The sequence below is a fragment of the Propithecus coquereli genome, unplaced genomic scaffold (genome assembly GCF_000956105.1).
Source record: "Propithecus coquereli isolate 6110/MARCELLA unplaced genomic scaffold, Pcoq_1.0 Scaffold119, whole genome shotgun sequence".
NCBI classification, from domain to species: Eukaryota; Metazoa; Chordata; class Mammalia; order Primates; family Indriidae; genus Propithecus; species Propithecus coquereli.
The window spans coordinates 1,331,979-1,346,317 of record NW_012135969.1 but is presented as its reverse complement, the minus strand read 5'-3'; the positions used below and the strand labels follow the sequence as shown (position 1 = coordinate 1,346,317).

The window sequence follows — 14,339 nt, the reverse complement described above, 5'->3', positions numbered from 1 at the left end:
TTCCCTTTGAGTTGGAATAGGACAGACTTTGAAACTTGAATAGGAAAATTGTTCTACATTTAGAGAGAGGAAGTAATACAGATGAAAGGTCAGGGGAAATATGCAAGCTGTCCAGTGAAGTACAAGAGAACTACTGGGAAATAAAACTGGAAAGGTATGTAGAAAGAAATGTTAAAAGACCAGGTTAAAATAATTTGGACTTAATTCTGAAGGAAGTGAGGAGCCTTTAAAGATTTTTAGAAAAGGAATTGATGTCAGAGTTGTGCTTTTAAAAAAAATTACTCTGGCAGCAGTGTGAATAGAAGATTTGAAAAAGGAATTATAGTGAGCCAGGAGATGAGTTAGGAAGCTGTTGTAATGACATCCTAATCTGGTGGCAGTATCTTTCCGAATCAGACAAAAGGGATAAGTGCAAGAGACACGTTGGATGTAAAGGCTGATTAGATATAGGCAATAAGACAGATAGGGGAGTTGAAGATAACTCCAAAGTTACAAGATGGATGTTTGGGAGAATTGTGATTTCTTTAACTGCATGGGAAAGAAAAGAGAGAAGCAGAAGCTTATAATTGAATTTTGGAAGTATTGAACATATTATGGATTTGTCTCATGTGTATTTCCTTTTAATTTCTTAAATTCCATCTTATCTTTGGAAAATCAGTTGATCTGTAATATAAATCCAAAACCTTATCCTTCTGTTTTTCTACCACTGGAGACTTTGTCCGGGGAATTTATAGATGTCACCTCTGAGAAAACTGCTTAGATTCTCTCCCATATTCAAATTTATTCCATGTTAGAGTCAATGTTTTAATTACAAATTATACCATTATGAAAAGATAACTCAGTACATAAATGGCTCTCATCGGGGTTAGAGGTGTGGTCTCTTCCAGTTTTGCATCCTGCCATGGGAAGCCACAAAGTCCACTAACCTCTAGGGATACAAAGGTGATGGGTCAGATAACTGCTGAGTAGACCCTGAGCCTGGCTGTGGCAGGTCCTAAGCTTGAACCCAGGTCTGAATTCTGTCCAGCTGAGGAGGTAGCCAAATGTCCCATGTACAGTAAGTTAATCTCTAATTTAGTTAGTATGACATGCCAACTGTGTGAGAAGAGTATTCTTAGGTACTCTTCAAAACTAGCAAGGAAATGATAAGCTCCTCGCCATTGAATAACAATGAATAGGCCTTAACAACCAAACATATTGAATCTTAAAGACTGATTACAAAACAGCCTGTCAAGTATGCTTGATCTTTATGGATGAAAATAGAAATGTTAAAGGGAAGCAAATGCAGAATATAAAAGGGTGGGCTTGGGGTTATTGAAGAAGACTGAATAAGTAAACTCTGAATTTCTTTTTTTTAGAAACTATTACTTTTTAATCGACAAGCATTATTTATATAGTTATGCATTGCTTAGGATACGTTTGGAGAAATGCATTGTGAGAAACGTATTGTTAGGCTATTTAATTGTTGTGCACACATCATAGAATGTACTTAGACCTGGATGGCATAGCCTACTACACACTAGGCTGTATGGTGTAGCCTATTGCTCCTAGGCTGCAAACCTGGACAGCATGTACTGTACTGAATACTATACACAAGTATAACACAATGGTAGATATTTGTGTATCTAAGCCTATCTAAACATAGAAAGGTACACTAAAACTACAGTATTATAATCTTCTAGGACCACCATCATACATGCAGTCCATCATTGACAAAAACATCCTTATATGCAGCACATGACTGTATTTTATGGTCTACACCGTGCTGTTTCAATGTAGGTTGAGTATCCCTTATCTGAAATGCTTGGGACCAGAAGTATTTCGGAGTTCAGATATTTTGGTTTTGGGGTATTTGCATTATACTTACCAGTTGAACATTTCCAAAACAAAAATTTTAAATCTGAAACACTCCAATGAGCATTTCCTTTGAGTGTCATGTCAGCACTCAAAAAATTTTGGATTTTGAATCATTTCAGATTTCAGATTTTCAGGTTAGAGATGCTCAACCTGTACACACACACACATTGTGGAATGGCTAAATCAAGCTATTTAACATGCGCATTACCTCACATACTTACCTTTCTCTGTGGTAGAAATACACAAATCTACTCTCTTAGCAATTTTCAAGTATACAATATATTGCTATTAACTATAGTCATCATGATGTACAATAGATCTCTTATTTCTCCTGTGTAAGTGAATTTTGTGTTTTTGACCAACATCTCCCCAATCTCCCCATCCCCCAGCATCTGGTAACCACCTTTTTAAGCTGTATTTCTATGAGCTCAGCTTTATTAGATTAAATTCTGAATTTCTTTTGTGGCCTGGGCTCAGTGTCCTCCCGTATGTCCATTTCTAGGGAGGGAGAAAGTGCCTGGATACTGTCATCAGTGATAAACACGTCTGGGCTCTCTCAAGGAGTTAACCCTATTATAATGGAAGACTTCCATTCAGTTCAGAAAATATTCACTGATAATTTATTACATGCAAGTGGGATACATAAAAGTAGATAAATAACAGAATAAGGTGACATGTGTTAAGCAGATTTAAGATGAGATAACAGTGAACTGGGAGAAGCTTCTTAGAGTCGGGATGATTGAGATAGTTGCTAGAGAATGGGTAGAAGGGAGGCAAGTTATGCGGAAACAAAAGGTATTCCACACATGGAGCAACGTAAACAAAAGTGAGGACGCAGGAATGTTTACAGGCGATTCTAGAGGCAGCGAGCATATCCATTTGGCCAACGTAGAGGATTCTCCCAGGGGAGTAATGAAATTTAAGGCTAGAGAGTAATTGGAAATAAATCGTGGAAGACCTTTAATACCCAGTACGACCACCAGACTCTGTCTCATTGCCAGCTTATAGGATCAGTTTTTTTCACAGTTTTATTGAGATACAACTGACATACCAGGATCAATCTTAAAATGGAAATAGTCCAGAAACAAAAGGCATTCTTTGGCAGAGTGTATACCTTCAGTGCTGGCTTTCATGCCTGCTATGAATTTTCACGTTTCCTAAGTCCTGTGTTATCGCTTGCTTTTGTAGGTGCCTCCATTGCTCTTATGGACAAAGAAGGATTGACAGCCCTCAGCTGGGCTTGTTTGAAGGGCCATCTCTCAGTAGTACGTTCTCTGGTGGATAATGGAGCTGCCACAGACCATGCTGACAAGAATGGCCGCACCCCACTGGACCTGGCAGCTTTCTACGGTGATGCCGAGGTGGTGAGTGCCTTTAAACAAGCCTCAGGAGAGTAGGGATGGAGACCGTTCTCCATCCATAACACTATCTGGGGTTGAAGGTAGAGTAATGTTTTGATGATTCCTGATATAAAGTTCTCAGATCTATACTTGCCAGAGGGCAGGAATATTCAAAATGCTATTAAAAACCAAGAATATAGCTAAAGCCTGAAATACCAGCCTACATAGCCTGGTTCAGACCAGCAGTTGAAAAGGGGCAGGCAGAAGCTAGAGCCCTCGGTGCAGCAATGCTGAGCCATTACACCTGTGGTAACTGCTCTGCTTGATCCTTGTCCTAGGTCCAGTTCCTGGTAGATCATGGGGCCATGATCGAGCATGTTGACTACAGCGGAATGCGCCCTTTGGATAGGGCAGTGGGGTGCCGGAACACTTCTGTTGTTGTCACTCTTCTGAAGAAAGGAGCCAAGATAGGTAGGAGAAAGGAGGAAGGTGTTGGCCATCTGTGCCCAGGGGCCAGACTGGTCCAGTGGTCTGGCTGCCCTGGGTATTTGGTGTGAGTGTATATAGCTTCCCCTCTGCCCTGGCCCAATTATTGTCCAAGTGAATGGAGAGACTCTTGGCCCAGAGAAAGCACCATCTGAGCCGTGGTCTACAGTACCCTGTGTCCAGAATCATGTGGTTTTCTGCCATGCCCCTCGTAGTCTTAGCCAGCAGGCTGCTCTGGCCTTAGGCACATTTCAGTGCTGCCTCTGTACCAGCCCCACCCTATAAGCATCCTGGATCTCTGCACTGCTGTGAGCCTTTGCTTTCCCTTGCTCTGTATGTGCTTCAGACTCTCAAGTCCCTGCTACATTGTCCCAGCTGCTGCCCCATCCCACAGACCTGTAGACAAGGGTTGGCTGATATGCTGGCTTTTTTGTTGCCTGCCTCTCACTGCTGCTTTTTCCTTCTTTTTTTTTTTCACCTTCATCCATTTTTTTTTCCTTTTCTACAACTTTTTGTTTTCTCCTTTCTTTGAAGGTTGTCAGACGTTACCGAGTCGCCCACGAGGTATATTTCACCGCTGTCAGCATCAGGCGTGGTCTGATGGCTTGGTCAGCTTTGCCTTCTCCTCTTTGGTTTAGCCTGCATGAGTTCCCTACAACCTCTAATCTTTTAATTTACTTCACCTTAAAAGAAGATTTTTTTTTAATGACTGTTGTAGAGAATAACTTGAACTTTTGATAACTAACCCTGAAAAGCCTAGTTGGTAAATAATTCAGGCATCTGTAAACTAATCAATTTAACCTTTCCTTTCTTTTTTGTGGGTGAAGTCATCCTCAATAATGTTGGTTTGTTTCACGTCTGTTTGACATTCAAACTACGCTCCTGATTCAAAGCGAATCCCAGGGAGTCCTGTTTGGTATTTATAATTTAAGGGAGCCTTTAGAGTTTTTAATGGTTTCCCTTCTGCAAAGTACATATTTTAATATTAAGAGACTAAACATCTGAGGGTTTCGAGTCCAGATCCAAAATAAATTAGCCTTTTGGATTTTTCAAATCCTGTGGTGATGTTTAATGCAAACCCTTTCTTCCGATTTCCTTATTTAAAATAATTTCAGACTAATCCATCGCCTGCCCACATGCAACACGTAGACTTTGCTGCCCTCCTGTCGTGCAGGCTCAGATAGTTTGGATATTCTTATTTTAAGGTGAATACAAATCCAACGCAGCTCCTTGGCAGTGGGAGTCACTAAAATACTCCCAAGTCTAAAAGATGGGGCCAGACCTACTCCCAAGTCTAATTATTGTGGAGCAAGTTGTTCTCTCAGCAGAAATTCCCCCAGGGTGTTTTTTTCACCTAGCTTCCTACCACCCTTACATTGTATGAGTTTTTTACCCATCATGCATCCTGTACACTACAGGTCCAGCCACATGGGCGATGGCCACCTCCAAACCAGACATCATGATCATCCTGTTGAGCAAGCTGATGGAAGAGGGGGACATGTTTTATAAGGTGAGGGGAGGGAGAAACAAAGTTTCCTCAGAACAGCCACTGACTGTTTTCTACATGTAGAATCTTCCAAAGTCTTCACAAGTCCTATCATTTGTTCTAAAGTCAAAGGGAGAATGCCATTCCTCAGCAATAGGTCTGATAAGTTGGGGATCCTGGGTATTTGCCTTGCCAACAAGAGAGCAGTGGTAGCCGACACATGCCATGCCTGCAGCTGATCAGCCGAAAGACCTAGTTTGACCTGGCCACAAACAAGTGGTTACATGGAATCTGCTAAGTGGGATCTGGAAACTAATAGGACAAGTAAAAATAAAATTATGTAGTATAGCTATTTCCAGTCTATTGATCTTAGCTTTCATATTTAATATAAACATAAATTTAAAAGTCTATAATAATAATATCAGCATCTTTGAATAAGGTAAAAAAAAAAAAAACAAGAAAAATAGCAATTGGAAGATTTGTTTAAAGTTATTCACTGAATGACAACATCAAAAAAAAGTGTGGAGTGTTTTTGTACTCAAAATTCAAGCAAAAAGCTCCGTACCCTAACACAAACTCCCATGGCCTATAGTTCCTTAAGAATATTCCATGTCAAAGTCATGTCTTTGTGTTAAGATTAGCTGGATTATCTTCTCCTGAAGATGATACAAATCCAACCCAGTCTTTGGCAGCATGCATCACTGACATATCCTTAGGCCTAAAAGATGAGGAAATGATTGTGAAGCATGTTGTTCCCCCTTGTGTCAGGAGTGTACCAGTTCCTGGAAGCAGAGTTCTATCTTCTAAGTACCTTTTGAGTGAGAGTCATGGTATAATCCAGGACTCTAAGTCTTTCAGGAAGCTTGAGCCCTGGCCCAACCTTGATTTCGTGTGACTTCAAAGAAGGTCCTCATTACTTTAGATGTCATATTTATGGACTTTAGAATGGCATTGCTCTCACGAATCTAAGTCCTGAATATGGAATAACTTCTGGTATTCTAAGGCAAGAGTCCTATCTCCTAAGGAAAATTGGCAGACCTATTATTGTTCCCCCCAGAATTCTACCTCGGAAGACTCCAAATCTCTCCTTAGTGAAAGGTGCCAAAGGAAAAATAAAAGCTTGGGATCTCTGTGGAGTTGCAACTATACAGAAGGAATAGGGTAGATAAGGTAAGGGGGTGGGAGATGCCTCTTGCATCTTTTGGGCTCAGCTTGTAGATTTTCACATACAAAATGTAAGAAAAGGTCAAGACCACTGTGATCAGATCCCTAAGTTGATCATAGATTTACTTCATCCTGGAAAATCCCTCCTACAAAGTCAGATGGAATGACAAATTCTAAGCTTTATTTCTCTACTACCACCCTACTTCATGGCTTTTCCAAAAACAGGGAAAACTGATTGGTATATTTTATGCCATGAGATTAGAAAAGCAACAGCTAGACTGTTTTAGCTCCCACACCTTTTGCAAGGAAGAGGATGACTTCTAGAGGGCTGGCAAGGTAGAGCATCAGACAAGAAAAGAGTTCTCCAGATAAGCCAGAAATTAAGAAGTAATAACTGTTGAGTGCTTGGGACTAGGAAATTATACATGTCCCAGTGAGATCAGTTCAAGAAAAATGAACTTGCAAGGTCAGCCCCTTGGGGAACCAGTTGAAGAGCTGGGGTCCAAGGCCTTCCACTTGCCAAGATTTTGTTTCTCTGGCTTCTATCTTGGGTATGCCCTTCAGCCTTACCTTTCCTACAAGCTGAATTTCTTATAGAAAAAACTAGACCCTTCTATTCAGACCATCGGGGCCAGACCTACTCCGTAGGCTGGTGTGTGGGAGGGTTAACCCTTAGTAACAACTGCTGAGAGGAGGAAGGGAGTAGGGACCAAATTTCCTCATCTGCTCAGCAGACCAACGGTGTGTTTTGCCATCTTGTACTCCCATTAGAAAGGTAAAGTAAAGGAAGCTGCCCAGCGCTACCAGTACGCTCTGAAGAAGTTCCCTAGAGAAGGGTTTGGTGAGGACTTGAAAACCTTCCGGGAACTAAAAGTGTCTCTCCTCCTCAACCTCTCTCGATGTCGCAGGAAAATGAACGTAAGTCCCTCTCATCCCAACTTCTTTCTGCAGTCCTGGAAGTTCAGCGTCCATGTCACTAGTTTTTACCAGGCCCCTGAAATCCTTCTCTGCCCCATTTGGAACTTGGTTGTCCTTCACAGAGCACTGACATTTGCAATTTGAAAGAAATCAAATCTAAGTATGATCTGTATCTCACACTGTATAAGAGTTGATGCTATGAGTACTTTGTAGCTTTCTGAATTTTTATAATTCCCACTGAAGGTGATTATAATGCTATCATCCCCACCCCTATACCCCCAAGTTAATTTTCTGGTCTTTGGGAAAATGTGAGAGCAGAGGTCACTAGAATTCCAGCAGCAATTAGATATGAATTTTGGTCATTCCCTTCCTTTCTAGTATATTCCCTAGTCTTTTAAGGAAAGGCTGGAAAGAGGGCTCAGGACCATGGACTTCAAAGTTTAATTTCTAAGGCTGTCCTTAAACTTTTCACTTCTTTCCTCATCTTTTTATTCCAGCATGCCGTGTCCCTCCTTGTCCTAGAGGGAATCTTAGAACTCTTTCTGGCCCTTTATTTTCTCCCTAGTAGTCCTTGGTCCTTCTCTCCTGCCTTGCAGATACAGTCTTGGACGTCCTCAGCCAATGCTCCCTCAGCCACTGCTCCCTTGACATGCAGACACTCCCAAGCCAAGAAACCTCTCTGAGATCCTGGGAATAGCAAGATTGTGTCAGGAATCTCTGACATCCACCAGCCTGAGGTCTCACAGTTCCTCAGGAGTTAGAAATAATTCAAGCCAAATAGGAATGTGATCAATAAAGAACTCAGCTGTACACAAGCGAGATTTAACCCTCAGTGGCAAGGTATCTGCTGCCAATTCCAGAAAGACGATTTGTGTATATGACCTTTATAGCATCTATTTCAGGCTCTAAAACCTAACAATGAAAAGAGCCTTGAGGCCGAGTGTGGTGGCTCACACCTGTAATCCCAGCACTTTGGAAGGCCAAGGCGGGAGGATTGGTTGAGGCCAGGAATTTGAGACCAGCCTGAGCAACATAGCAAGACCCCATCCCTACAGAAAAAGAAAAAAAAAAGAATAGCTGGGCGTGGTGGCATGCACCTGTAGTCCCAGCTACTGAGGAGGCTGAGATGGGACAATTGCTTAAGCCCAGGAGTTTGAGGTTGCAGTGAGCTATGGTGATGCCACTGTACTCTACCCCAGACATTAGAGCAAGAGTGTTTCCAAAAAAAAAAAGAGCCCTGGGATAAACTTGGCTGTCTCAGAGGACACAGTCATGGCCCTAACAGGCAAAGTTGCCCCAGGGTCTGGGGAGAATAGGGACATGGAAGAGATTGCATTGGGGAGGGAAGAGGGGACAGTCTCGAGGAAAGGCAGTGAGGTCTTATGCCTATAGTTTCTCCTGCAAAACAGAAGAAACAGAACCAAGGGTCTCCCATGGCACCAGCCAGCGAGAATGAGGCAAAGCTCAGAAGTCACTGCCAACCTGCTAACCTCTTTTTTCCCTAACAAATAATCTACTTCTTAAACTCTAATATTTCCAGAAATAATGGTTGTTCCAAAAGAAAAAAGTAAAGAATAAGGTTGGAAACAGAGTAACTCCACATTTGTTCAGAAACAGTTAATAATCACCTCCCATGGACCAACACTGTGCTAAGCACCAGAAGTCTGTCTTCTTTGGTAGAAAATTTCCCATTAATTTTTTCTAAATTTTTACCTATGCCCCAGGGCCTTTTTCTGCCTAAGGCCTTGTTTTCTGCCTTAGGAATCATGAGTGTAACTAGAGGCCACCATGCTGTACTAGGGCTTTGACATTAAAAGAAGGGAAAAACTTTTCCTTTTAGCTTAACATTTAAGGGGATCTTAAAAAGCATGGACTCTGCCTTGTCAACATCATCCCGTTCCCAGGGGTTCTTGGAATGAAGACAAATACCTCTGAGACCATGCTCCTCCAGACAGCCCCCAGTGATAGCATGGACCCAAGTCACAGCCAGGGTCTTCTGCTTTGTGTTTGTTTCTTTTTATTATTTTAAATATTTCCTAAGTAAAGAACCAGTTAAGAGAAGAAACAGGCCAGAGAAACCACTGTGAAATAAGAAACTACAATTTATTGAGCACCTCCTGTATGCTAGGAACTGTGTGGTACTTTTAAACACCTTATGCTTAGTTCTACCTCTGCAGTAGGCATGGATGAGAAACAATACGACACATTCTGCAGGGGTATAAAGCAGACCAGAGACTTGAACCCAGGTCTGTCCGACATCCCTGTTGCATCTAGTCTCCAGACACTGCAGTTCTCCTTTACTCAGATGCCATCCTCCCGGATGTCACAGGACACTTGTCCCTTAGAAAGCCGAGGTCTAGTGGGTGCAGTAGGAAGTTGCGGGGGTAGGACAGGGGTCCACGTGAGGTGTCTGTGTGTGCATTCGCCTCATACATGCAAGAGTAACAAGTTCAGGTTTCCAATTTCAGGAGCTTCATGGTAAAGGGTCAGCATTTGGCTTCTGGGCTGAAAAGAACTTTATTAGAAAGGCAGAAAGAGGGCGAATTAAAAGTATTTTATTACTCTGGGCAGATAAAGTCCAGTGAGCAGTTGCAGGGCCACACAGGGCAAAAGCAGAAGGAACTTTCAGTCTGTGAGCCACATGGCTAGGGCCATGTCAGGCATGTCTAGAGTCCCAGGTGTTCCATCCATAAGTGTCAAAGAAATGTACAAATAATTTGTTTTATTCCCAAGTTGTCTATTCTTTATATCTCTTCAATGACTCATTTGCACACCTATTATAATGACAGGATTTTGGAATGGCGGAGGAATTTGCTACTAAGGCCCTGGAGCTGAAACCGAAATCTTATGAAGCTTACTATGCAAGAGCAAGGGCAAAACGCAGCAGCAGGTGAGGAGAGAGAGAGAGGGTGAAAGGCAAGCGGTCTCTTCGACAATTTGGCCAAGGCAATGTAGGCCACCCTGGGGCATATGTACCCAAATATGTCTCTGTCCTGGAGGACTCTTAAGGCCAAGCTTTGGGGATGGCTCCAGAGCACAGTGCTCAGCTGAAGATCAGCAAATCTTCTGGGCTACGGAGACCAAGAACATTTTACTTTGGGAGAAAAATGCTTTTTCATTGGAGTATGTCACCTTCTAAGAATCCTCTGCCATATCTCAATCACTTTTCAACCCCCAAAGGAGATAGCATAAAGAGACAACAGTGACTTAAAGAAGAGTTCACTTAAACAAAACATCCTGCCAACCCTTTTAAAGGGAGAAGTAGGATGTGTCACTAACTTCACAGGCATTTTTCTTTTCTTAGAAGTATTTGGGAAATCCCTGGATTTTTTAGGCCCCCTTCTGGGGCTCTCCTCAAGTCTGGTAGCATCAAACCTCCTTGTCACCTAAACCATCACCACACCACGCACACACACATGGAGTAAGGAGGTCCTTGCTGCCAGGATTGAGAGGGCCCAAGAGAAACACCATTCCACCACTCCTCATGCCTGTCTGCTGTAGTTTGGCTACTGGGCAGGAAAGCCTCCAGAAGGACCTAGAATCTGCCATCAGTGATCTTTGGATAACTTGTCACTGTCCTTGACAGTGACAGCCTCCTGCCTGGCACCCTACCTTCTCCCAAACTACATGGGAAAGAACTGCTTTGGGTTCATTGCTGTGAGCGGGAGGGTATGTCCTAAAAATCAAATCCAGGTGGAAACTAGTGATGATGGTGGCAGTGATATTATTCTTAACTAGCTGCGGTATCAAAGGTTTTACAGAAGCTCAACTATCAAATTCTCTTCCCCTCTGGATTGGTCCTTTCCCACAAGGCCAATTTCCCCTTTTCAGGCAATATTAATAGAGAAGATGGGAATATCTCTGACAGTTCATTTCTTCATTTGTGAATCAGAATCTCCTTGGGGTCAGCTCAGCTCCAGACCTGTGTTGCCTAATAACCTGCCCCACTTTGACAGAGTGAGTGGAGACGCAGCAGTGCTGTGGGGTGAGGGGTAGAAAGGGCAGAGGACAGGTTCTTGCCTAGGATAGAACAGGCCTGAAATTTGGAGCCAAAATATTGAAAATATAAAGAAAATTTTCTGCATCAGCAAGATTTTTAAATATTATAGTTACTATTTTGTTCCTAAGCTACTTGACAGTGACCCTGTAAATGACAACCCCACCCAACCCTCATACTGCCTGGTGTGCGTTTGGGCACTGAGATAATCTTCCTGGTGGGCCTGGCTGGACTGAAACAATGGGGACATTTCTCCACCCATCCCAGAGAGGCCAGAAGGAAGATGGAGGCTGAATGGGCTAGGGAATCATCCTGGACTCTTCTAGAATGACAGCTTCCTTGTTTGCTTCCTTACAAATCAAACTAAACCAAAACACCCCAGACTCCCACAGATGCCACCACAGTTCTCTGAAATAGTGACCATGTTCTCAATTCTTGGTGATTCCCATTGATTCAGAATAACTCCACTTCCTGTGTTTACATTTCGTTAAGCAGACAGTTTGCAGCAGCCTTAGAGGACCTGAACGAGGCCATCAAGCTATGTCCAAACAACCGTGAGATCCAGAGACTTCTGATGAGAGTGGAAGAAGAGTGTAGACAGATGCAGCAGCAGCAGCAGCAGCAGCCACCGCCACAGCTGCCCCAGCAGCCGCAGCAGCAGCCTCAGCAGGAGGTCCCAGAAGAAACAGAACCTGAACCACAGCATGAAGATATGTACTCTGTACAAGATATATTTGAGGAGGAGTACCTGGAACAGGATGTTGAAAATGTCTCCATTGGCCTCCAGACAGAGGCTCGGCCCAGTCAGGGGCTCCCAATAATCCAGAGCCCACCCTCCTCTCCAGCCCATCGGGACTCAGCCTACATCTCTAGCTCACCTCTTGGCTCTCATCAGGTTTTTGACTTCCGCTCCAGTAGTTCTGTAGGTTCTCCCACTAGGCAGGGCTACCAGTCCACCTCACCTGCTCTTTCTCCAACTCATCAGAACTCTCACTACAGGCCTAGTCCACCACATACTTCCCCAGCTCATCAGAGTGGATCTTACCGTTTTAGCCCCCCTCCCATGGGAGGGCAGGGCAAAGAATACCCAAGCCCTCCCCCTTCCCCTCTCCGTAGAGGCCCTCAGTATCGGTCCAGCCCTCCAGCTGAAAGCATGAGTGTCTATAGATCCCAATCTGGTTCACCTGTACGCTATCAGCAAGAAACAAACATCAGTCAGCTTCCTGGCAGACCCAAATCTCCCTTATCCAAAATGGCTCAGCGGCCCTACCAGATGCCTCAGCTCCCTGTGGCAGTTCCCCAGCAGGGGCTCAGGCTACAGCCTGCCAAGGCCCAGATCGTGAGAAGTAACCAGCCCAGCTCAGCAGTTCATTCAAGCACTGTAATCCCCACGGGAGCCTATGGCCAGGTAGCCCATTCAATGGCTGGTAAATACCAGTCTTCACAAGGTGACATAGGAGTAAGTCAGAGCCGTTTGGTTTATCAGGGATCAATTGGGGGAATTGTAGGCGATGGGAGACCGGTGCAGCATGTCCAAGCCAGCCTGAGTGCAGGGGCCATCTGTCAGCATGGAGGGTTGACCAAAGAAGATCTTCCACAGCGACCTTCCTCAGCATATCGAGGTGGAATGAGATACAGCCAGACGCCACAGATTGGGCGTAGCCAGTCAGCATCCTATTACCCAGTCTGTCATTCAAAACTAGATCTGGAGCGGTCCTCCAGCCAACTAGGTTCCCCTGATGTCTCACATTTAATCAGGAGACCTATCAGTGTCAACCCTAGTGAAATCAAACCCCACCCACCAACTCCCAGGCCACTGCTGCACTCCCAAAGTGTAGGCCTTCGCTTCTCTCCATCTAGCAATAGTATCTCATCCACTTCCAACCTTGCTCCTTCCTTCCGGCCATCTTCCTCGATTCAGCAAATGGAGATCCCACTGAAACCGGCATATGATAGGTCATGTGACGAGCTGTCACCAGTATCTCCCACTCAAGGAGGTTACCCCAGCGAGCCCACCCGATCCAGGACCACACCATTCATGGGGATCATAGATAAAACAGCCCGGACTCAGCAGTACCCCCACCTTCACCAGCAGAATCGGACCTGGGCAGTGTCATCAGTGGATACCGTTCTCAGTCCCACATCTCCAGGCAACCTGCCTCAGCCTGAGTCCTTCAGTCCACCATCATCCATCAGCAACATTGCCTTTTATAACAAAACCAACAATGCACAGAATGGCCATTTGCTGGAGGACGATTACTACAGCCCCCATGGGATGCTGGCTAACGGGTCTCGTGGAGACCTCTTGGAGAGAGTCAGCCAGGCCTCCTCCTATCCCGATGTAAAGGTGGCTCGGACCCTACCTGTGGCTCAGGCGTACCAGGACAACCTGTACAGGCAGTTGTCCCGAGACTCTCGACAAGGGCAGACATCCCCTATCAAACCAAAGAGACCATTTGTGGAGTCTAATGTTTAGAAGACACTTGTTGGAGTGAGACCCATATGTTTTCACTGCACATTTTCAGGCTTGGTTTCCACATTGGAGGTAGTTCTCTGGCTTAATTTCTCATGTAGTTTCTGTGTGGTGTTCAGAGGTGGCAGCCCACATGCTGAAATTCTTTGCATGCAGCCGACTGGGAAGCTGGCCTCCAGGGAGCCAGGACTTCAGTTTCTCTCGTCTGTGCCCCAGCCACATGCTCTCTCCCTCTCTTCAGATGCCAACAAGGAGATTTTTTGCCGTGTGCTTTAACCCAGGGAGATCAGACACACTGGTCAGCTTTTTCCAGGAGACAATCGCTTTCACTGATGTTCTTGTTGTGTAAATGTCTTTTTCCTTTTTTTAAAAAAAAAATAGGATGTTCTTGTTCGTTTTCTTCTAGGAACTTTAGAAAGAGTGTGATGCTCCTTTGCCTTCTTAGCCAGTGTCATCCACATGGGCAGCCTTGGTGCATTCTTGTACCACAACCCCAGCCCCCATACTGCCAGCTCCCTGCAGTCAGGTCCAGAATGTTCATTAGGATTCCTGCTGGTCTTCCTATGGAGTAAAAGGATCAAGGAGGGAGAGAGAAGAAATAAGTCTGCTAAATTGGAA

The 14,339-nt window shown here is 44.2% G+C and overlaps 1 protein-coding gene across 1 annotated transcript in view; it reads left to right on the top strand.

The window, feature by feature from the left end:
- The window catches only part of TANC2 (tetratricopeptide repeat, ankyrin repeat and coiled-coil containing 2), a 203,718-nt gene extending 189,994 nt beyond the window's left edge, over positions 1–13,724 (top strand). Inside the window, exons 15-20 of the mRNA XM_012659605.1 lie at positions 3,046–3,221; positions 3,536–3,668; positions 5,102–5,193; positions 7,105–7,251; positions 10,041–10,141; positions 11,744–13,724. Coding sequence (XP_012515059.1) covers positions 3,046–3,221; positions 3,536–3,668; positions 5,102–5,193; positions 7,105–7,251; positions 10,041–10,141; positions 11,744–13,724 — 2,630 coding nt within the window. The remainder of the gene's footprint in view (positions 1–3,045; positions 3,222–3,535; positions 3,669–5,101; positions 5,194–7,104; positions 7,252–10,040; positions 10,142–11,743) is intronic.
- Positions 13,725–14,339: the final 615 nt, after the last annotated feature.